Source organism: Poecilia formosa, unplaced genomic scaffold, assembly GCF_000485575.1.
Source record: "Poecilia formosa unplaced genomic scaffold, Poecilia_formosa-5.1.2 Scaffold328, whole genome shotgun sequence".
In the NCBI taxonomy this organism is placed as follows: Eukaryota; Metazoa; Chordata; class Actinopteri; order Cyprinodontiformes; family Poeciliidae; genus Poecilia; species Poecilia formosa.
This window is the reverse complement of record NW_006800267.1, coordinates 614941-639403: the sequence shown is the minus strand read 5'-3', so window position 1 is coordinate 639403 and position 24463 is coordinate 614941. Positions and strand designations below refer to the sequence as shown.

The window sequence follows — 24463 nt, the reverse complement described above, 5'->3', positions numbered from 1 at the left end:
TCAGTTGTTACCATGACAACAAAAAAATGTCCGTGAGCAAAGCAGCTGATGGTTGTACCTGCAGGTCCTTCATGTCCTTCTCCAAGCGGAGCCTCTCAGAGGTCTCTGCCTCCAGCAACTGGGAGGCCGACTCAGCCGTGTTCCGCTCATCAGCTAGCTCTGTGGACAACTCTGTCATCTGAGGACACACACACCAAGGCTCACACATATGCTCCGACATGGTGGGTTTGCTAGCATGCAGTATATACCAGAAGTTTATATACACAAAATAAAAAAGCAGCTCAGTAACTGAAAGCCTTTAGTTGTGCGTTTACCCTGCTCTCCAGTCGGTCACTGTTCAGCCTCAGCTCGTTCCTCTCCTTCTCCATCTTCTCCAGCTTCTGCTTCAGCTGCTGAATCTCCTCCTGAAAGAAACACACACACACCCGCACCCACACACATGCACACGCGCACACACACACACGCACACACACGCACACACACACACACATGTTTGCGTGGCTATCTTTGTGGGGACTTTCCATTGACTTCCATTCATTTCTACAGCCTAAACCTGACCTTTACCCTTTTCCTAACCCTATCCATCACATACCTAACCCTAACCAAAACGCAATTCATACCTTAGCCCTAAATCTGACACCTGACCCAAAAACAGGGTTTCCCCTTGTGTGGACCAGGCTCCGGTCCCCACAACGTAGTATATGTCAGGAAAATCGTCCCCGCAAGGTATTACAAACACACACGCACACACACAAACAAACAAACAAACACACACACAGCTTCAGGGGAGAACTAACTAATGTTCTGAATGGATGTTAGCTTACACCTAAATGCTGACCTGTTTATAGTGTTTCAGCATTATATGTAGACATAATGCTGATTTATAGAAAATTGATCAAAATGTTTGAATATTTGCAGTAAAACGGTCAGAATAACATGTTTTAAAGAAAACAGGAGGAGCCATTCCTTTTGTAGTATTCTGATGTACCAATTGATTCAGTTTTTACTGCAGTTCTAGTGGCGGTACAGCAGGTATGAGTGAATAAGCTAAACCAAAGAAACTCACATCCTTTCCACGGATCTGCTCCTCAGTGAGCTGCACCTCTATCAGAGGTCTAACAGTGGTGAAGAGCTTCCACCATGGCCAGCCCTTCACACCGCGGTTCTTCTTGATGTTCTTCTGGATGCACCGGATGGCAAGATCCTGGATCTGTTCAGCAGAACCAAACACCACACGCACACACATACACACCTGTTACCAGTCTTACTGTCACACACGAGGTGAGATATGATTTCAGAAAGAAAATATTCATTCAACCCTAACAGAGTGGCATAAAATAAATGTCTGCTGATGTTTTCTTTTCAGTGCAATGAGCTCCTGTAATGCTGAGGTGATGGTGATGTGTAGTAGGGCCTGAGCAATCCTGTGGGTTTAGGAATGTTTTACTTCTTATTTTTAGTTTTTACTGACCAACTAAAGTTGAATAGAAGCAAATATTTTTTTCTGCTGAATTGCATAAGTGGTGTGTTGTAACATTTGTACTGCAGGACTGTCCAGTCTCTGTTTGGATGGATTAATAATGGTGTGCAGCTAAGAGAAGGAGGAGAATTAGCTGCTCTCTCACTGACCACCTGATTGGACGACAGAAAATAAACAGAAAGTACACCCTGCCTTTCATTTTAGAATAATGTGATAGGACTGATCAGGCCACTTACATGTCAATGCCATCAAACATCCACGAACAGGCAGAACATGAAGAATGTTCTCCATGATATAAGCGAGCACACAGCTGTCCTACCTTCCTTTTCTTGAATGCCTGTCTGGCCAGGTAGCCTCTGCATGCAGCCTGGAACAGAGAGATGTTCCTCCTGGTCTGGACATCACGCTGCTCCTCCAGCATGGACAAAGTCCCAGCTCGGAAAAACACCTGGAGGACAACGGCAGAGAGTTTTTCAGCTCCATTTCAAGTTGACAGGATGAGCCTGACTCACTCACCTTGCTTAGCCCCAGGTGGTAGCTGCTCTTCTCCAGCTCCAGGGACTCCAGCAGCTCCTGCACCGCCTAAACACCAGCAGGACAGTCAGTCAGTCAGTCAGTCAGATGGAGAAACAGAACCTGAGATTTGCTGTGTTTTTAGCATTGGAACATTGCAGGCTGTTTTCCACGTCATAGTACTAGGCACAGGCTCATGTTGAAGATATGCTCATGTTGAAGGACTCCACAGAGCTGGATAGCACAGCTATCCAGGCTCACACCATCAGGACCTTGCGAGAGCAGAGTCCAACCAGCTGACTTTTAACATCTTCAGAAGTGATGTTTACTGTAGAGGTGGCCGGCTGAGGGGTGGGGGAAGGTCACCGAGTAGAGGAGGAGGGAAGGAGGCATGATGGTGAGACTCACATGGGGATGAAGGACTCTGACTTTCCACTCTCAGTGCGATCCCGGTCGGCCCGAACAGTCTGGAAGTCCTCAATGGAGACACTGATGTCAGGAGTGTCTGTGTGGAGCCATATCTTCATAAAACAAATTCAGCTACCCTCCCAGTACTCTCTGATGCTTGGCCAGTGCTGTTAACCCCTCCATTTTGCTGACCAGTGATCTAATGTTGCCCATGGTAACCGAGGGGAGAAACGGCTTATAGCTCCTCTTCTTCATAGTTTCTTCCTTATTTCTCTCCTCCACTGCTTGTTTCCTCCTCTGGAACCTGGATGTGTCCTTCTCCAGATCTCTTCGGGGATTTCTCTGGGTCTGGTCACTGTGTCTCCTGGCTTCAGCTCAATCAGCTGATCCCTGGTGCCAATGAGGCCAAGTTGTGGCCGGCAGAGTAAAAATAGTATTTCCACAGCAAAGAAAGAGATCCAAACTCTCCTCACTAACATTGTTGAAAAGGAGCTTTTTGTAATTTTCAACAGGAAATTATATATATAATATAAAAAACTTAATGGTTGGGGAAATGCTACTAAGCTGTTCTGTCTCATATAACACTAAATGTCTGAATGCTGAGCAGGCGCTGAGCCTGCTCAGCATAACAACATAATGTTAATTGCATTAACATTATGTAATTATGTTAATTACATAATGAGTAGTGTGGCAGGGTAACCCATGACTACAGATGAGTAACCTGCATGTACAGGAGATCAGAAAGTAGACAGCAAGGAGAATATGAATGACAGCACTTTTTACCTCTATAAGCTGCCACAAGCAGTTTTAGCAGAAATCAGAAACATTTCAGGAAGGAAAACATGATGAACTGCCAGTCAAAGGGGAAGCAGAGGACAAACTGAACTCACTCATTGTTTACCCCTCAGCAGTAACTAACTAGCTTCACAAAAGAACTGCATAGAAACAGACTCACTCTCTTCTCATCTGGGACTATGTCATTGCGGCCATGTTTTTTGGTCAGATGTGGCGCTAGAACATCAAAGCGTCTGCGGAACTCTGAGAACACCATGTGGTCTGGGTAACCTGGCAACAGGGAGAGAGCAAACGGTCATTCTCATAGAAAACTGAAATCAGCTTAACTGAAAGTTCTGGTTTTTAAAATGATTTTGGTAGCATGATGTAACAGTTGCTAGCCATGCTGCCATCTGTGTCGTCTTCTTCCAATTGTTGTTCAACATTTCATCAAGTGAGCCGAGTTTGGACCCAATCTCAAGCTGCTGAAGCAGCCTTTGTGCAGCTCAGGTCCCTGATTCAGCTGCAATCAGACAACTCCTCCCTTCCACTGCACCTCCACACCACAGCAACTCACAGGGCAGCTCATCATTACCAGAGCCATAGCAGGAGCTATGGCTCTGGTGAGGACAGGACCCACAGTCTGGGTCCTGTCCTCAGTCAGTCCCACAGTCTGGTGCTCTTTTGGATGCCTTTAGTCACCATGGAAACAGGCAGAGACAGGTATGGATGTGAGCCAAATCAGTCTGCTGCTTCTAGTCTAGTCTGGTCTGCAGCTGGTAACTCCTCCCAGACTAGGAAACACCAGAATCTCTTAAAGTGACAGTCACCTCCAAAAGAGAAGAACCCACTGGACAAGTACAGAAAGACGCATACTGTGGGACTAATGTCCTAAAGAGAGAATCGTGCATTAGGAGTTATATACAGAACTTTAGTTATGTCAATCATGATTTTACTACCTGACAAAAGAAACCAAACATGAGGACACTGCATTTAAAAGCTACTGATTCTTTTGAGCATGGGCATGACATTGGTTTTATTAACTGTTAGGTTTTATTAACTGTTAGTTATAGACAGGGAGATGCTGCCATCTGATCAAGATCCAAATAAAGCTAATTCTGATCAGGACAGTTTGAAATCCATCATTCTCCAGATAAACAATCTTCAACCAGGGTTGGATCAATAACTTCATAATACTTGCTGTAATTTCAACCACCAAATAAACCAAGTAGCTCCTCTGTTTGCTCCAGTCTGAACTCTGTGGTAGATACCATCTTGAAGGTGTCAGAATACCTCACCTTGCCTGTAGATGCGCAGGGCATCTAGCAGCTTGGAGCCCCGGAGCTGAGCTCTCAGGAGGCCCACGTCTAAAGTCATCAGCCCCGAGTCAGAGCTCTCTCCATGGGGAACACGGAGGTCGCTGCCCCCCACTGACTCTGCTTTGGGCAGCAGACAATGAACAAAGTGGACCTTGGAACGGCGCACCATGTCAATCAAGGCATCCTGAAGACACAAAGATGGATCTGTTGGTTTAGTTTGCAAACAAGATAATGCACTAAGCCCATGTTGCAGTCTGTGTAGATGGTGATGGTTCACTACTGAACTGAATGCTGTTGACATTCAACAGTGTAGCATGTTTTCCTTTGCTGTGGCCTACTAGAGCTTCTTCTCTATTAGTCAGATGCAGCTTCGCTATGTTAAGAGTGACTAACGTGTTGCTTATAACACAGGAGCAATTGGAAAGTCTGCACACAGCATGAGGGTTAAAGTCAACCCTCCTGACAGATTCAGATTCAAACAGATTTTATTCAGCCAAGAATATCGTTTCTGCTAAGAAATGAGGCAGGAATCTCTTTTTAGATAATCAGAAGAATTCAGAAGAATTTCAGAAGAATTTCAGAAGAATTTTATTGTCATTGTCAGAAAGACAACGAAATTGCAGTTCCAGTACAACCATCCATTGGGGGATAGTTGGCTGAGGCCTCGCAGCCCGACAGGCGCCGCCTTAACTGATTGTAAAAGGAGGTTTGATAAAGTAATTAATCTGTTTTTATTTACATTTTAATAAGAAAAACATGTTTATTATTATTTACATCATTTTCAACAATGACAGAAAAAAAGAAATGTGGAGTGTCAGGTGAATTTGTGAATATATAAAAATGTGAAAATATAAATAAGTTGAAGTGAATTGAATTGAATTTGGGTCTGAATAATTCTGGGCTTTACTATTCCTGTATTCCCTGTTTGTTTAAGTAGAGTAGTTTATTATTTCAGCTTGTTGGTTGCTTCCATGTGAGCCAAACACATATGGAGGTAAAGATTTTCTGCCTAATAACCACTCGGTGTTTTGTGCCATTTCATTAACTCACCACTTGGAGTTTGACCTGGATGCAGTGACTCTTCTTCTTGACAGCAGCGACCCCTGTGGTGAAGGTTTTCCTCATGCTGGTGGCGCGGCGCAGAGCTAGCTGAGAGCTGCCCTCCAGGCCGGCGATGGAGCCCGACAACACTGTGGTCCCGCTGGCCCGGCCCAGGAACAGACCGCTGATGTTCTTCCTTTGGTCACAAAAACACAGCTGTCATTTGCAATCACGTGCATCGCTAGGAGGTTGTAGCGCTGACTTTCTACTTGATCTGTTCTGCTAATATTAACCTGTTTCAGCTTATGAGGATATTGTAGAGGTAAACCTAGGTTAAAATGTTCCTAATGTTGTTCTAGATGACGAACATGTGTAATCTAACATTAGACTCCACTTGGAGCTACAGGCTCATAACAGGGTGGGTGTGTGGGATACTCTAGCCAGGATGGCTGATTAATCAGTGAGAAAAGTAGATATAACCTTTAGTTGTAGTTTTCCAGTCAGCACTTTTACAAGCTACCGTTACATACATTAGATCATTCCTGGAGTGTAAAATACTGCTTTTACTCATGAATGGAAAGTGAAATCCATCCTCCTAGAGAAGTGCTCAGCAGCATTATTGTAATTCTGATAACCAATTGTCTTTACTCAGCACAGATTGTTTTTAATAACATGACATTGTGGGAGTGTTTGCTGAGGAAGGCCATACTTCTGAGAGTCCTGGAGCAGAGTGGCAGCACTCTGGGCTGCAGGGTTGCTCTTAGCATGGCCCAGCCAGCCCTGAACGTTGTACTCCACCCAGTCCGTTCCATGGCTGTGGCCCAGAAGGAAGAGGTGGGACTTCTCCCCTCGTAGTAACAGACTGCCTTCTGCAGTAAGAATGACACCGGTCAGTTTTTATGATCTGTGGAATCCTAGATGAGGAGGTAGTGTAGAGAAGATGACCTTTGTTTTCTCCCAGACCAGAGCTGTAGTAGCTAAAGAGTCTCTCTAGCATGATCTCCTCTGATCCTCCAGGTTTAACCCCCTCCTCCTCCATCAGCCACAAAAGGCCTCGAGCCTCTTCCATTCGGGCCAGAGTACGAACCTGCAGGGAGCACAGAGGGAAACTCAACGAGGACTTCTCTGATCTCAGCTAGTAGAACCCTGAGGGCAGAGCAAAAAGAGGAACACATGTTTTCCTCTCACTAATATTGTGTGAAGAAAGAGAAGGACATTGTGACTGTCCAGTCCAGCTAGTGGCTGTTCAGAACAGGGTCCAGATCTAAGCAGACTTCTACAATCTGGAACAAGTCCAGTCTCAGAGATGTCACCACTTTTTGCTGATGCTCTTTTACAGACTTTTGTACATCACAGCTTTTGTTACAACTAAGACACTAACTGTTCGTATCCTCTCCACAGTACATAAAAACACTACTGAATTATTCCTGTCCAATATTTTTATTTATATCTGCATCAAGTTATAGGAAACGTACATCAAGAAGACTATTGGACTGAATCAGAGTCAACAGGGGCTCTTGACAGCGCTGAACACACCTGCCCCTAAAGCATCTTTTTATTATTATTCTGCTCCAGCTTTCCATCTGCTGGTGTTTATCAGAGATCAGCTGATCAGGACTGTGAAGTGCTCACAATCACTAAAACAGAATAAGACAGGTAGGATCAAAACACCATAAATGAATGAATGAGGTGTTTTGTAGCTCTGCCTTTGCTCTGAGCTGCTGGAAGAACAAACCAGAACTGGGTCGAGCCTCAGCCCTCTCAAGAACTAGAAACCTGTGTGGTAGAAAAACCCTTCAACCCACAAATTCCCATAATGCCTTCATATAACAGCAACATACACGCGTGAGATGTACTTACCAGAGCTTGTGGTGGGGCTTGATCAATAGCAGCTATAGACAGGGAGGAACTGGACTCTACGTCATCTAAAACAAGCTCTATGTTTTCCTAGAAGCAGGGAGGATAACAGCTGAGGTTAGTGATCTACATCACATTCACACAGGAAACATGGAATGAGGCTAAGCAGCTCAGACAGTAAGAGACAGAGAAAGAGAAATGAACCAGCTGTGCATTCACTGAAAAATTTTTCAACATTAAGTCAATAGTTTAATAGATATGGTGTAGACAAGTTTAAATCCAGAACTCTAAGTAATGCACACAAAATAAGGCACATGTACAGAAGACCTTGGAATGTACATACCTCCAGAAAATATTGATTATTGGAAAAGGATTACATGCCATCCTATATACATATGGGGTATAGCAAAAATCATGCTCATAATAACCAACTGTTGCTTTGGTGGTCATACTAAGTAATAACCCCAGCACACTAGCAGAACAAGTCAGCGTTGGCCCGGGGACGGGGTAAATGACCGGGCCCTTTATGTCCAAAGAATAAAGCTCATGATAATATAATTTTACAACTTAGACATGCCTACAACAGCGGAGCTTACAAGCTTCTGCACCACAGAGAGCGTCTATGCAGCTGGGCTGATACAATTTACAATCAGTCTGCAACTAACTCGCACATTGTGAATAATGATGGTTAGAAATGCTACCTGTAACTAACCCGGCTCCCTGGCTGTGCTGGCGGGCCTGAATCGCTGTCAATCACTGGCCCTGCCTTCTCCAGCTCTGGTCAGACGTGACAGAGGGTTGGATCCCTGAAGTTCTGCACTGCCCTCCCGGCCCCCCCTGAAGCTCCACCCCTACCCTAGCATGTTGGGCCAACAAATGAATCAATCAATTGGTACATGAAGGGATCCACACACACCAGGTGTCAGCCTGCACCATGTTGGAAAAAACATCAGCTGCATCATCAACCGCCTGACTTTACACAAAGCCACAATGCAACCTCTGGTGACCTCTGGTGACCAGTAGGATCACTGGTTTGGTCCTACTGTCAGAAACCTGAAATGTCTACTGGGACCCTCTGATGGAAACCTTCATTAACTGTTATGACTGACTGTAAGATGCTACAGGAACTGCCAGCGTGACACCATCACATCACTGGTAATGCACAGGTGTGCCGGCTGCTGACTAATCCTGTCGTTTCCATAGCAATCTCTGGTCTGGATGTGGGACAAGTTTTGTCCAAATCAGATAATTTCTTCTGAGGGATGGATATAGCGCTGAAGTCATTGTATCAGTGAGAGTCTGTGTGTGTTTGTGACTGTGTGTATAATGCCATGATCTGTTGTACAGGTGCACCTCCTTATATCTTTCCAATTCCTGGACAAAGGTCCGTTCATGAAACAGAGTCTGCAGCCTCTCCTGGGTGTAGTTATGGCAGAGCTCCTCAAATGTAGCTCCTCTTTGCTGCTGAGCCAGGCGAGGGTTCTGAAAACCCGGCGTGTCCACAATCAGAATGGAGCAGAGGGAGTGCTGGCTGGACTTCAGAGCCCTGAGAACAAAGATTTGATCATGATGAGGGGTTACCAAGAGAGGACAACGGAACATTTCTTCAGAAAAAAGCAAATCTAGAAGTTGTGCTAGTAATTAACTGTATTTATTCCTGTCTTAAGCTATATATTTAAAATGTACACAAAGTATTTCACTTGCTCTAAATAAAAATGAATACATAAAAGTTATCTTTGAGCTTAGCTCCCTAAATGGATTCTAGTATTTAATGAAGTCATTCCATTCTTCATCTGCTTTTAAATGTTCCTAAAATGAAATTAATACATTTGTTTGTTCACCAAACAGTGGCTCTCTGATCCAAAGTCCTACAAAAGTTGATTGACAGCATGAAAAGGGATGACAAAAAGAAAAAAAGGAGAAGGATACATCAAAAATTGAAAGCAAGCAGTAAATTACTGAGTGACAAAGAAGAATGTTAGCTTAGCTTCTAAGAGTGAAGCCAGAAACATCCAAGCTAACATCAATGCTGAAAGCATAGCAAAGTTACAACTGGCTGAAAACAAAAAAAGACCTGCACAACGAGAGGACAGTGTGGGCAAAAAGCTAAAAGCTGTTGCTAATTCGATAGAGCAGGGGAGCAGAGGGGTGAACACGGAGATAACTCAACTACTGTCCAGAAGTCATCGTTTTACAGGTCACAAATACGCTTCAAGTCTAAACACCAAAGAACTGAGTCACATTCCAAGTCTCAGGTCATGAAGTTTTTAAGTTTTTTTGACAAGCTTATGTCATTAAGTCAGAGCTATAAACCATTTAAAAATTTAAATTACAAGTTTAGAAGTATCAGAAAATCTCTGCTAATGCTTTTAAATATTAACCTGAAACAAAAACAGCCAGAAAATTAAGAATGCAAAGAGCAAACTGATCCATCAGAAAAAGATTAAGTCCATGTTTACCAACTACAACAGTACAAACCTGTTTTTATAATTTTGACAAATTAAACTAAGCCCAACCCAGCAGAACCAGCGATCCACCTGCAGGGCAAACTCCTACAGTCATGGGCTCTTTGCACCTCAGCTTCCGCGTTCGGGGAAAAGTGGCTCGATTGTTTCCGATCCAATACAAATATCATTTACATTAGGTGCTTGCAGGGCTTGGCCAAGGTTTGTACATCGATCCGAAGCCCCAACAAGTCAGCTGGAGAAAGGTTTTAGATGTTCGCCTCCTTATACATTCACTGATACAAAGGTAAGTTTTACTTAAACTTTGTGGCTAACATTAACGTTAGCTTATGCTAGTAGGCAATATTCTCGGACATTGTTCTTGTAAAATGTGCTATTTAAGTATCTAAACATTCTAACGGACAATGTTTTTACCTTATTTTCAAGTATATTATGTGTGTTTATTGTCGTTAGTGTCACAGACTAACGGGGAGGTTACGGTACGGACTTTTTACTTCCGAAGCACAACGAAGCACAACAAGCCTCATAGCTTAACAGTAGCGCAGCTCTGGTGTCAGAGATCTGGTTCCGCTGACTGTTCAGGTTAAAAGTTGCTGCTTTTAGAAAATATGACCGTGTCTTTTAAGGTCTCCGTGTTATTTCGTTTTATTACCTTTGCATGTTTCTTATGAAGAGCTCAGATAGGACGGTGTTTACAGCAGTATCTACAGGCGGATCAGTTGCTCGGCTGTCTGGCTCTGGTCTGCTCTCTCGTTCCCATATACTCTTTCAGGCTGAATATAGAAGTGATTCCATGGAAATAACTCAGGGAGGCTCCTTTATTTATCATCCGCATCCCTGGTATTTTTAGGCTGATCCGGAGTGAAGTGAAGGCTGTAAACTTTGTGTTGTGCAGCGTTAGCTTTAACTGGTAGTGGCAAATATTTACAAGCAAACTTAAAAGCCCATTGTATTAGGAAGACCACAACGTTCATAGTATTGCGTTTTTTGCATCTGAAATACAACTTAGTCTTTTCTACCAGTCATGGTAACTCAAAGCGGAAAAAAGTGAGCCGCATTAGCCCCTGGAGATGTGACGTCAACGCCGTAGGTGCAAAGAGCCCATTGCCACTATTGCCCCAAATGAATGATTAACAGGCTTCAGCAGCACTTGATGGCTGCAGAGGAGATTGAGATGTGTGTCTAAAACATGCAGACCCAAAGGCCCCTGAGGACCAGGGTTGGGAGCCACTGCTCAGAAGCCTTTCATCTCCACTTTCCCAAAACCACATGATTGTTTTCAGTTTGTCATATTTACTTATTTTACAGTACAAACAACATAAATAAGAAACACTTGAGGGGGAGACTCAGAGGAAAGACTGCATTTGGAAAAAGAACAAATTAAAGCAATTAAATTACAGTCTTGAACAGACTCAAGACAGTAACTGAAAACTGCGAGAGCACGAGTTGATGTCAAAACACAGTAACAACAAAAATCAACCCCAAAAAGAAACCTTAGCAATAAATAAAAACAGAAAATATGAACGAACTAGGTTTGAAGAAAAGATGGTGTCAATCAGAGGGTGTTAGCCATTAGCTGCAGTCATAATGATTATACTTCACCTGTTTATGAGAGAGATGACCACTGTGAAGACCTCTGAGTACAGTCCTGCTGCCATGGACTCCAAACATTCCAGAGCTGTGAATTTAGATCCTATGAGACAAAGTGGTCAGGGGTCACGACACAGCTGCTTAGAGCCAGAACCAGAACCAAACTACCAGCAGTGCCACTCAGCTGAATCAGGGTGGAATGTTTTATTATTTGGCTCATTAATAATAAAAATGTAGCATTAAGAAATCTCAATGCTTCCTAAATATAAACACAGATGTACCATAGTACCATAGTTCTAAACAGCGGGAATTTTTGATTATCACTGAATGTTACTGTGACTGAAATGAATCATGCTGAATATATAATGCTCTCCGTAGAATTGTAGATAACACCAGTTATTATGTGTATGAATTATAGAGTTTATTCTCTAGCCTAAGAATGGGAGCAGACACATTCATGGCAGCCTTTTCTTGCTCCCATCTAACATGCTTTATTTATAGGCAGACAGAAAATGCAAACTAGGAGTGCACCGATTTATCGGAGCCCATTTTCTAAATTTTGGGAGATTGGTAATAGGCCGATACTCACATGTGAAGTTGATATCATCCCCGCATCTTACCTACCTCACCAAAGAGCTAAAAATCAACCACTGTCCTCTTTTGCTCTGCCATGACAAAAGTTTGACTGACACACCAGCCCACCAGATCATATCTACATGTTTGCAGTTAACAATATTCACCCCACTGTTGCCAACTCAGTGACTTTCTGAAAATTGAAATCTCAATTTAAAAAAAAAAATTGGTATCTGCCAAAATCGGAAATGGCAAGACAAACTTTTTAAAGATGGGTTATCAGCGATTGGCCGGAAAATTGCAATCGGTGAACCCCTAGTGTAAACCATTTCAAAAATTATACACCAAGAAGTCAGCATCAAAGACAGCTCCAGGCTTTAAAGCTGATGGTTTTTACCTAAGTTGTCACCTGTACCAGCATCATCTGTGCCCCCTCTGAACAGTGGCTGCATTCCCCGGGTCTGGTTCTTAAAGATCAGAGAGGACAACTCATCCAGGGTGCAGCCCAGCAGGTAGGCTGCCTTCTGAGCCCATTCATGGTGGGCAAACTGCCTGCGTCCTGCTGAAAAAACACAAGTATTTCTAAAGCCTTAAAATCCGCAACAACAAAGACAAATCTGGTGAACAGAATATAACAGCAAAGATAATGAAAAGGAAACATAAGACTGGACTAATAGACTTCCTGCTACTGTTAGACTTGTGTTGAATCTGGTAACTTAGATGGCAGCGTACAGATGGGTTACAGGGTGAGCAACAAACATGTCAGGAATGGGTTAACCTCAAGAGGACAGGGTGGAAAAGTGGTGATCTGCTGCTACCTAAGAGGGCTGACATGGCAGAAACGCGCAAAACACTAGATAGAAGGAAAAGCAGAGGAGGAGGAAGAAGATGAAAATGCAAACAAATGAAGGTTTGGACCAAATGAGGAGGGAATCAGGGCTGAGAAAGCAAACGTACAGACTCTAAAACCAAGTCTTGTAACAGGAAAACATTCATTCCATTACCTTCATCTTCGTCTGCTTTTGATAGGACGCAGCATGCAAACATGCAAGTAAAGAGAGGAGTTAGACAAAACAGTTTATGGATGCAATTATTCATATGAGAACCAACCAATAGAAACTACCAGGAGCCATGAACAACCCCGAAAAGCCACTGAGACACTTTGCAAGTGTTAGTTGATCATTCTGAGGTGTTTGAAACATGTCCCCTGTGGTAGCAAAGATAAAAGCAATACAACATCCTACTAATGAAAATGTGGTGTATTTAAAGATGGAGAGGTGGGAGTTCCTACCTTTAGTGGCTCCTGCGGCCCCTAAGTGATAAATGGCTCCTAGAATAAGCCAGAGAGCCCTCTGTTCCTCCACAGAAATGCCCAGCACCTTCATGGCCGCCTGCAGCTTGGTGAACTGCTGCACGGCCCGCTGCTTGTCTTCAGTCTGAAAACCAAATCGGATCAAAGGTCCCAGATTACTTAGTGGGGTGGGACATGTGCTGGGGGAACCAGCAATGAAAAAGGTAAGCAGCCATTTACCTTGGAGTGTGAGTGAATCCCAAAAGCGCTGCTTTCATTGAGCTGGTTGAGGTGCAACTCAGTTCTAAGAGGAAGGTCAGACACACAGTGAGCTCCTATTGGCCGTAGAGATGTAACATCATGCTCACTCTCCCTGTTAAACCACAGTGAACCACTGGGTATCGCTATTGAGCTATCAGAAAGAAAATAATGGAAGCCAGCGCTCCATCTCCGTGACAGTTAGAGTTTTTCCAGGACCGGATCATTTACAAGTGGAAAACGTTTAAGACGGCTGCCAGTGCTTCCAGGAGTGGAGCAGCCGCCACATTTACCTCAAGTGTACCACAGGTGTTCCCCAAGGATCAGAACAGTCCATCAATCTTTACATCAATACTGTCTTATTGGCTGAATTTAAACACCATCTACTTGATCATCACTTCACTTTCTCCATTTCTACATGTTTTATTTCTAGTTAACTTTAACTTCTGACATGACTTCTGTGTCTTTTCAGAAACCTGCAAACAAATCATTTAAACCCAGCCCCTATGCTGAAGATCACAGCATTTTACAGGTTTGTATGCAAGTTCATAAAATCCTACAGCCCAGGATTTTCAGTGAAGAAGAGATAAACGTGCTCCTAACCAGAATAACTAATAATAATAATAGTAATAATAATAACCAAACAAAACTGATCAAAGAACAGGCTAACAGTAAGTCAGCATCATCACCTCAGAGCGCTGTCAGCTCCAGCCATCACATAGTAAAACACATTGAAGGTGGACTCTGCTTCAGGTCTTCTGCTCACCCTCAGTTTGTCCAGCAGCATGGTCTAAATAAGAGGAGACAACTTTAGTATTAAATTAAATATTGTGATCAGAGGGCATTAAAACCATCTGACAGCTTTGTTACCTGGATGGAGGCAGAAGCCACCTGTCCAGCCTGATCAAAGTCCAGGGACACAACATGAGAGAAGCGGCTGGCGTTCATGTTCATGGTTGTGGAGCAGTTGCCAAAGGCCTCTAGGATTGTGTAGACCGCCTGCCACTTCTCAGCTGTTTCAATTGGAGATGGAGAGGATTAATTCCCATCCCTCATTCTGTAGAAGTGTTAGCAACTGTGGCAATCATTTAAAGAGAAGCTTCAGTTCTGCTCTAACAATATAAACACTTTGTCTACCTGCTGAACTAAAGAAGGATTTTTGAATGATACAGCATCACTTTGAAAGAACGGATAACTAGTTTCTGTTAGGCCAGGAACTACCTTCAGTCTCTGACTGGAGTCAGAAAATCTGTGCTCTACTCTGGACTACTATCACTCTAATCACTGTTATGGGTCATTCTCTGTAGAATTACAATCATTGGGTACAGTTAATCCCCAGATCATTCACACCTCTGGTAGGTTTAGGTTAAAAGAGTCGGTGACAAAACAGAACCAAGACACCATTAGCAAGATGACCTACTGTGCTTTCATTCTGTACACACAAAGCTTTTAATAATAAATATTTCACGCAGAGTACTGTAAATTCCATGGCACTGCAGAGTTCACAATTTTGTCTGTAGTAACTGGATCAAATGGGGGCGCCATCTTATGATGTAATGAGGGTAAATCAAAACGTAAACAACTAAGGCTGAGTCAGTAATTCCAAAGATTTGAGCGATTTATCTGCAGTATTGGAGGAAGAAGCTAGATGGAGTGATGCAGAGGACGGAGCTGGTTCAAATGAAGAGCTGGAACTATATTTATTAAACCACAAAGTTCAGGAAGCAACAATGACTCCAGTGTTTTTGGGGAGGAAGGGTCAGATGGTTAAGGGTTGGAGGTAGACATCTATCACCTCCAAATCACTGAATGGCAATAAGAACATGAAACATCTATGAACATGAAAGTTATTCATCTTTATTCTGGTTTAATTCAAATAATCCAATAATTTAAAGTAACTGGTTCAAGTTCTGCGTGTGTTGCAAACTATAAATGTTCTGTCCATGGTGTTCAGTGACCAGCCTTCCTATTCCTCCTATTTCCACATCTTATGTTTGATTTTTATACTTCTGATAACTGTATATTTATGTTATATTCTTGTACAGTACAGAGGGATTGAGTCGGCGTCGCACTGCGTTAGCACTCATTGTACTGTGCGTATCGCCAAAAAAAAAAGCAAGAGTATGTTATTCTAGCTGTTTAAACTATTTAAAATTAGGTCAATAAAATTATTTACAACTTGCAGCCAGCACAGGTCAACTCTTTTTGCCTGTCCACTGCTGCAGATGTTGGAGGTTTTATTTTTTTTATAGCGTCTCTGTACCTCACACTGCCTCCTGTTGAGCCTGCTGCACTTTTGGTTTCTGTAATAATTTAATCTGACCAGAAGTGGCTCATTACTTCCAGTCTGTGAGCGACTGCAGTCACATCACAGATATGACGAAAGCATCACCTAATTTCTAAGTTTGGTTAATGTGTGTTGTTTCTTCTTGTGGATGGGTTACCAGAGAAGATCTTGCCCGTGCTTCCAGCTATGGAGACCAGGTACTGGACCAGATGCTGGCAGTTGGTGGTTTTACCGCTGCCAGACTTCCCTAGAAGCACAATGGACTGATCCTGCTGGGTAGTGAGCAGGTTGCGGTAGGCTGACTGGGCCACGGCATAGACGTGAGGGGCAGTGTCCTCCCGCCGACAGCCTTTGAACATGTGCATGACCTGTTGGCAGGAAGGGCAGGAATAACCAGAAAAATATTTAAAGTAAACTGAAGCCAATGCTAATACAGATAAACGTGTCACATTGTAAACTGTCCTGTTCTGTTGCTCTGTTACCAGCTGTAGCACCTATAGTCTCCACTCACCTTCTCAGAATACATAGAAGGTGTACTGAGAGGGTTGATAACGACCATGTTGGGTCCAGCGAAGGAGTGGATGAGGTTTCCTCCGTAGCGCTGCCTCAGGCAGTGCATCATGCTGGACTCATTTAGGTAAACAAGTGAAGCCAGGTCCTCTGAGCGGTCATATGTTGGTGGGTTGGCCTGCACACGGACACAAACACATGACAAAGCTGACAGTCATGGTACCTAAAACCTCAAGGACTGTTGTTTCTGTGAGAAAGTGTTTTATAAAGGAAAATATATACAGATATAATCTGAGGCTCTGTAACTTTGTTTAGGCCACCCAGGGACAGCAGGCTTTATCTGAGCAGCTTGTCTGAGATTCAGTGTGACCAGAACACAATATATGGGTTCAGATGACAGTCAAATATGATTTAGATCATCAACTGAAAATCTGAAAAATGAATAACCAAGAGGAATTCTGAGCAAATTCAGGATAATGGAGTCCCCTTTCCTGCTGAAGGCAGGCTCCTTGCTAGGTTCTGATGAAGGTTTTACCACTGCCAGACTTCCACCGAAGCACAATGGACTGATCCTGCTGGGTGAGTGAACAGGATCACTCACCCGAGTATCCGAGTACGGTCTCATCGAGATAAACCTGCTCATTACAAACTGATTGTAGTGGGGTTTTTTTAAGATAACAATTTTTCTAAAATACTTATTAAAAATTAGAAGCTATATTTTTTAAAAGGTCGGGTAACATTTGCTACTAGTTTATTCAACTGAACTTTGAATTGTAAAAGTTACAGACACCTGCTATGAAGAACTTTTGTACTCAGACACATTGAATAGAAGCTGTTTAAGTCAGATTCTGATTGGTGACCATCAGTACTCTGTTGTATCCATGTGGTACTCACCTTTTCTATGTCATCCTCATCCACATCAAGTATTGTTCCATCATGCTCCAGCTTGATCTTCACCCTTCCCTCAGGGAGTGAGCCACACTCTGTCTTCAGCACAGTGGCTGCAAGAATAAAGTGCAGGAAACATGCAGTCATGTTCAAAATGAAAATACTAGAGAAAACTTTATTTATTTCAGTAACTGAATGCACTAAGTGTGACACTATATAGATTAAATCCACTTTCACACCTTTATTTCTATTATGAGGATTTTCTGCCTAATGTTAATGAAAGCATGACTTTTAATATTAGAATATTACATCAGACCTACACTATGCTTACCTATGCTTAAAGCCTTTTAAAAGGTTATTTTCAGAAAGTATTTCGAATCTTACGAACGAGCCTCATCAAAAAGGATTTTTTGGGGCAATAATTTTAAACCTGAGGTTAAAAAAATTAGGCCAATCAAAGAACCTGGAACACGACAGAAGAGGTCGTTTTGCTAGCAGAATGATTAATAACTTGTTATTTCTGTTAATAGAAGTTAAAAACCCTAACTCACCGAGAGAGAAACCCTCTTTGTGAACAAGCCAGACCTTCTCTGATCCGTACCAGGCCTGCTCTGCTGTAATCTGCTCCTCTGTCTTCACCTGAAAACACAACGATTTCAGGTTTAACACAGAAGGGACAAAAGCTGCTCATCATCACACTGAAGAGGTCTCAAGTCACTAGCGGTATCCATTTTGATCCCAGTGCATGCTGGGAAGTTACAGAAAGAACCTTGCATCAGGGAGGGAATGTTAGCTAGTGAGTGAAACTTCAGGCCAAACACACACCAGCTGTAGGGCTATGTGGGAGGGGGGCTGTGTTGGAACCCCAGTTCACACATTTTAAATCACCTTAACCAGTGAGCATAAGCAAGAAGAACACCTGTGAAAATATCACACCAGGCCACAAAATAAGAAAAACCACTCAAAAATAAGTTAATGAAACATGACGTATTTATGAATGTGAATCCACAAACATTACATCATGGCTAGTGATGTTCCATCAAATAGGTTGGATATTGTTGGAAACATGCACTTTGCAGGCAAAGGGAGGGACAGAGCAGAGGACCTACATGCCACAGTGGAGAGCAATTCTCTTTAAACCTGGTCCCTGCTCGTTTCCCATGTTTCCCTGCTTCAACACTCCTGATTTCAATCAGTGGCTGACAAAAAGGGAGGATTTGCTGAGGACATCTTTCACTATTAAAATCTGGTGTGTTCAAGTAGAGAAACATCTAAAACATGCATTACAGTGGGTTCACAGGATTGAGATTAATGTGATGAGCTGGAGCTTTTAAGACAGGCATGGTCCAGGCCACACTGGAGGTTTCTTAACTGCAACATGAGACGTCTGGAAAGGAGAAAACTGATCCTCTTCCCCTGATTCCTGAAGATGTTGGCAGCATTAAGAAGTCAAAGCACAGTTATATATGGGCAACATGCTAAACACACACACACATTCGCACACACGCACACCATAGACCCCTAGCATCTTATTGTTTCCATCCAGAAATTTCGGACATGTGCACAACGCTGGAGGGCTAAAAGACTATTCTTTTGCATGGCATCCATAGCTGCGCCGCCACGTTATAATTCCGTTAACTGAATGAAACCTAGAGATGTAGGTATTATTAATTCAGCACAGTGCACCACAGCAATGAAAAAAATGACACAGAAAAGGTGTTGAAGAATAGCTCAGAACAACTCATTCTTGTGTTTTCTCATTCAACAAACTAGTTGCCATAGCAATTGACAACAATGCCATTCTATGCGTCAGGATTCAACACCAAAAAACACAAACGTTTTACACACAAGGAACAGAATATTCAGTCCATTATAGTATTCTGTTTTTAAGCTTGATGTTTATTTTGCGATTATTAATAAGTGATCTCCGTAATGGCAGATTATTGATGATAGCTTAGTTATCATCAATAATGATTGCTGAGGTAGATTAGCTGCTATTAGCTAATCCAACAGCTAATAGCTAATTTAAATCCCTGCTCTACCAATGATCTGTCAGAGTTGGTCTTTGGAGTTCTCTGACTTCATAAAGCAAGGGTTTAATGAGGACACGACCTCTAATGAACTGTTTACACCTGCTTGTTGGAACACCTCTTGACCTGCACAATGTTACACAATCTTGCAATGGTGATATTGGCAAATACTGAGATGACAACATCAGATGTGATACATACATATTTCTTCACTCCCTTGGCATTTTGAGTAACATCATTAGTGTTGTGTTTGAGCATCTCCTGCTGTCAGACTCTGTCCAACTGGGTGAATATTACATTAGCATGAAGGATACATGTTCATAAAACGAGGAATACACTGACCAGCAATCATTCAAGTTGTTTCAGAACATAGTTAGACAACAAAGCTCATGCTTTTTGATAGCATAATTCACAATGCGCTGTGAGAAAGCAAAAAAGGAAGGAGCTACCAAAGCAACTTAGAATGACATTAAAGCTGATATGTCTTAAAAGTGAAAAGTTAACCCAAGTTCAGGAATGAAGGCAAAACCAGTTAGCTATAGTTCTTATCTGCACTACTATAGCTCACACCTGGCCTTATTGTAAATGGAAGTAAAGCAAACCTGCTGGCTCCCTGTTTTATACCATGTGTAAACACCAAATCAAGAGTACAAAAAGCTCTTCTCACCTGGTCACCATCACACTAATGTACTCACAAACACTTTAGCAAAAATGGCACACAGTTAGTCAAACGGTGAACCAAACCAGTCCATGCAACTGATTGAAATGCAATGTCTGTTATGTCCTTCTGTCAGCTGGGAAATATTCACAGAGCTTGTCAACACACAACAAACACTTCGTACCACAAGTATATACATATAACTCAAAACTAGAGCTCAGATTCAATGTGCTTCCTCTTCAAAATAAGATTAAAATTAAATAGAAGGTTTTATGAACAGTGCTCTGTTCAAACACTGAAGCTGTGAAAACCTTCCTTCCTTTAACCTTTCATTATGCACGTTCAAAACTGGTCTCAAACAAAATCACATCACTTGAGGAGTTAATTCACAACAAACAAGCTCACACATCCGTCACTTCTGATCTGCCATTGTAAATCATTCAGACATTAAGCACATCAGCAGTCTCTACTTGTACTAACTGAACCATGCATTTCTTTTTACAGATTTTGTTGGCTCTAGTGGCCTTCATTTGAAAGTAGTTTGACAGGAAGGAGGGTTATGAGAGAGGGGGAAGACATGCAGCAAATGTCACCAGGCTGGGAATCGAACCTGCGACCATCGGCATGAGGACTAAGGCCTCAATACATGGGTTGTGCTTTGCCCCTGCGCCACCCCGATCATGCATTTCTAACACCAGGGTCTCATACATACATAGGTCAGACATGTTGCACAGGACCACTGGAACTCTTCCCGACTTCCTGCAGCTTGTTGAGAGGGATTTGCACTAAGGGCAGAATGCAGTCGAGGTAAGCCCAAGGATTTACAGGCAGTTGGGAGTGGAGTGGCTGAAGAGGTGGCAGATGTGACAGCTGTACAGGAAGTCGGGGGAGCTGACTTGGGAGGAGCCACAAATCCCTCAACTGAAAGGAGAGAAGATTGTCTAGAAGTAACTTTGGAAGCCGTCTGAGGTAAGCCAATACGAGCTGATGAAGTCTTCTTTAAATATGTGAAATAATCGGTATCCTGTAACACCTGGGTGGTTGTACCCTCTGTACACTCCCGATTTGTTTCTATTAGCTCACTTTTCTTCTTCTCTTCAGATGGTTTCCCTTTCTCTACTTGTTCCTTCCTGGTTTGTGAGCAAAGCCCTCTTCTTTTGTCACCGATCATAAAATGTGTCAGTGTTTGTGGAATACCCGCTTTATTTTCTGTTTTGATAATGTCATGTTTAAAGAAGAATGCTGGCACTGTCTTTGTCAGTGGAGCTGTTCTTGGTGCTTGAACTGTTTTGACTGCTTCATCTGTAAATTTGGCTTCCTCTTTAGTTTTTCCTAAATTTTGAGTTAGCATCTTTGCCTCATCATCCTGTATGGACACAACATTTTTAATAACAAGAGGAACCACATTTCCTTCCGTTTTGTGTGCCGTCCTCTGTTCATCTGTAAGGTCCATCTGGCTGGTATTGGTGTCCAAAGGATCGACATTACCATTGTTCAGACCATTCAGAATACTTTCGCCATTGTTTTCATTGTTTCCATGCCCAGAGCTAGCTGCCTCTATCGTTTGGACTTGTGAAGGCTTAGATCCGTTTAATTTAAATGTCATCTTCAGTGGTGTTTCAGGCCTTTTGAAGAGTTCAGTTACTTTAACAGGCACTGTGATGATTGGTGTGATGATTGGTGGGGAGGAACCTCGCCTCCCCACCAGCAGATTCATCCCAGGAAGCTGCTGAAGGACTTTTTGCCCTGAATATCACTCTGCCAGGATCTAGACCAGGGACTGATTGGGCCCGGCTTGCCAGCCTGTCAACTTTCAACTAATTACGGAGAGGAAATACAGAAAGCAAAAGTGTAAATGTTGGGAAGGAACTTTTTTAAGCCAACAGACAAATTATCAATTGGTTATAGATAGGGCTCCAAGAACAAATTGATAAAATGGATAAAAATCGACTACTAGAAGTCTTGGTAACAAATTTCATTATCCATTTCTTACACGATTTATGTGTCACTCGCCATGTCGAGGGGCTGTTTCTTCACCAACAGAGCTTTGCCAATGCTAACTGATTGAAATAAAGTTTAAAAAAAAACTCAACCTGCACAGGGAGGCAGGAGAGCAGGAATGGTGTTTTCAAAAGAAATTAAGTAAATTCTAGAAATTTAAATTCTAGCTGGCCTGATGCTGCTGTTTACTTTTAAGATTAACTCAGTCAATGATGTTGACTGAGTTACTTTTATTATTTAACTTAAGCAGTTTTTAAATGTGCTTCATAAATACATTTACCACAATGATGACTATAATTATTAAGCTTCAAGATTTAATTTATCAACAAAGTCTAAGTGAAGATGCTGCACTGTATGTGAATGTACATGTTGCAGGAGGGGAGTAAACAAACATGACCAAAAGAAAAGAGTTCATAATGTAAGAGGTCTAACTTAATGATCTGCTCAGTCTGATCTGAGTGACTAACATCAAAAGCTCCAATAAAAACAAAAGTTAGGAAAATTGCATTTCCATGTGAAACTTTTAAAAAGCACTCTGCAGTATTTACTTACACTTTTGCCTCCCACCTTGTTCTCTTCTTTGATCTAGAAAGTGTTGATGTAAAGAATGAAACCAGATCAAAACCTTCTTTTTATATGAAGTTCATGGTGACAAACTGGGCCAACCTCAAAACATGCAAAGATGCCACCACAACCATTTATTTTCTGTCTTCACATACAGTGTTCTACCTTAAATATACAACACATACAAGTGATGCAGTCAGAACATTATTAGTGACATAATTCAGCATTGTGCAAAATTACAGCAGATTAGGTTAGAAAAGCCAAAACTTTTAAAAAATAGTCAAGAGCTATGAGCAATTATGTTAACTACCTGGGTAAAATGCTATTTTAGCATGCATTTAAAGTGTGTGTTTAATGACATTTCTATGTAAGACTTTCCTTTTGCTCCCAGAAGGAGAAGCGAGATGAAAATGCCATGTTGTTCTGCTGTCATTAGTTGGGACTGACAAGATGGAACAGGAGAAGGAGGAGCTAGAACAGGATGAATGGAAAGAATATATAGAGTTAAATCACATGTCAGAACAGATGACTCAAAAACTCTTAGGTGTAGATTGGAAAATCTTTGGCATGATCTCCTGAATCCTTTTTTACATTTAACTCTGTAAACCCAGAAGTTGATAAATATATGATGAAGATGAAGGTATGAGTCAGACTGGGAAAATTACCAATAACTATAGAAATAAAGAACTTGATAAAGTAATTAATGTTGCAAATATTAAATGGTACAACTTTCCAAACATATGTGATTATTCAGTGACAAAGTAATATTTGTTTATAAGTTTCAACAATATTAAGGTAATATCACTATTCTTTCATTTTCCTTTTCAGTATTTAATGTAATATTTTATTTATTACAACTTTTCATTAAATTATTTTTTCTATATTCTGTATATATTTTTATTTACTGACACTTTTTTTAACAATCATACATTGATCTATTTTCTCCTCTAATATTTCCTCTTTCCATTTCCTCCCCTCCAGTTTGAAATCGATACTTGTGTAACATTTATTATCATTGGGTTATTATTATCATGTAAACGGAGGGAGGCAATATCAGCTTCAAGAATCAGCCCCAAAAACACTCAGCAGAGATCGATTCAACTGATGTCAAAATAATCAGCACTGGCCTTAAAAATACTTGTATCAGTTGATCTCTAGTCTACAGTTTCCCCTAAGGTGAGATTGTGCAATTTTAGGAGAAAGTAGATTGAACTTACAAGCTACATTTCAAAACATTTCAAACTGTAAGTCTCAGGTAGTAGGTGACGCTCTATAGTCTGTGACAATATAATCAGGAATGTGCTTAACAAGTGTGTCTTGTTTTGGAAGGCTGTAAGAATAGAGCCTCCCCTTTCTGATAAGGACACTCAGCTGTGCAGCATGTGGGAGGAGAATTCATTATATGGTATTGTTTTGGACCTAGGAACATTACAGTGGTTTATTATGTACACATTTATGGAGAATGCTTTACACATTCATGCTATGCCAAATGTGAGCCCTGACATCATAATAATAACAACAACAACAACTTACACCAACAATGGACGATGCGATAACAAGCACCTCTCCATGGTTGGTGTCAATTATGGATGAACTGATCTTGCAATGATCTGAAGCACAGCACCTCAACCCAATTTTTGCATCAGGCTTCAAGTAGGACGTGATGAGGTGAAATCCAAGTTAGTTAAAGGCTGCTACATATTATACTGAATTGCTTAGAGGGGTTTCCTCTCACTCTGAGCTGAAGTTATAAATTACATTGGGAAAGCGTTTTCTAAATCCACATTTAACATCTTTGCTCTGAATTCTAAATAGCAAAGATGTTCAAGTTTAAGGCATAAATTACAACTTAAACGACAAAGTTTAAGAAGTGAATAAAAGACAGTGTTGAACTTCTGAATGAATTGAACAAAAAGTGCTTTTTATTTAGATATTTTCATTCTGAAATGGAAAGTC

At 41.8% G+C, this 24463-nt stretch overlaps 1 protein-coding gene across 9 annotated transcripts in view; it reads right to left on the bottom strand.

Annotated features, from left to right (window-relative positions):
- Nucleotides 1-24463, bottom strand: part of LOC103152801 (unconventional myosin-XVIIIa-like) — a 46239-nt gene that overhangs the window by 164 nt on the left and 21612 nt on the right. The window contains exons 3-26 of one of the 9 annotated variants that reach the window (XM_016661427.1): nt 18627-18677; nt 17806-17893; nt 17261-17367; nt 16368-16544; nt 16014-16224; nt 14440-14582; nt 14259-14359; nt 13552-13615; nt 13312-13456; nt 13025-13039; nt 12418-12579; nt 11460-11550; nt 8746-8938; nt 7396-7482; nt 6481-6622; nt 6245-6404; nt 5545-5731; nt 4474-4678; nt 3357-3466; nt 1997-2062; nt 1800-1928; nt 1067-1210; nt 315-404; nt 59-178 (exon numbers count right to left, since the gene is read on the bottom strand). In XM_016661427.1, the coding sequence (XP_016516913.1) occupies nt 59-178; nt 315-404; nt 1067-1210; nt 1800-1928; nt 1997-2062; nt 3357-3466; nt 4474-4678; nt 5545-5731; nt 6245-6404; nt 6481-6622; nt 7396-7482; nt 8746-8938; nt 11460-11550; nt 12418-12579; nt 13025-13039; nt 13312-13456; nt 13552-13615; nt 14259-14359; nt 14440-14582; nt 16014-16224; nt 16368-16544; nt 17261-17367; nt 17806-17893; nt 18627-18677 (2988 nt within the window). Of the gene's footprint in view, nt 1-58; nt 179-314; nt 405-1066; nt 1211-1799; nt 1929-1996; nt 2063-3356; nt 3467-4473; nt 4679-5544; nt 5732-6244; nt 6405-6480; nt 6623-7395; nt 7483-8745; nt 8939-11459; nt 11551-12417; nt 12583-13024; nt 13040-13311; nt 13457-13551; nt 13616-14258; nt 14360-14439; nt 14583-16013; nt 16225-16367; nt 16545-17260; nt 17368-17805; nt 17894-18626; nt 18678-20654; nt 21748-24463 lie in introns of those variants that run through there. The other 8 variants (XM_016661428.1, XM_016661425.1, XM_016661426.1 and 5 more) reach the window with 8 other exon arrangements.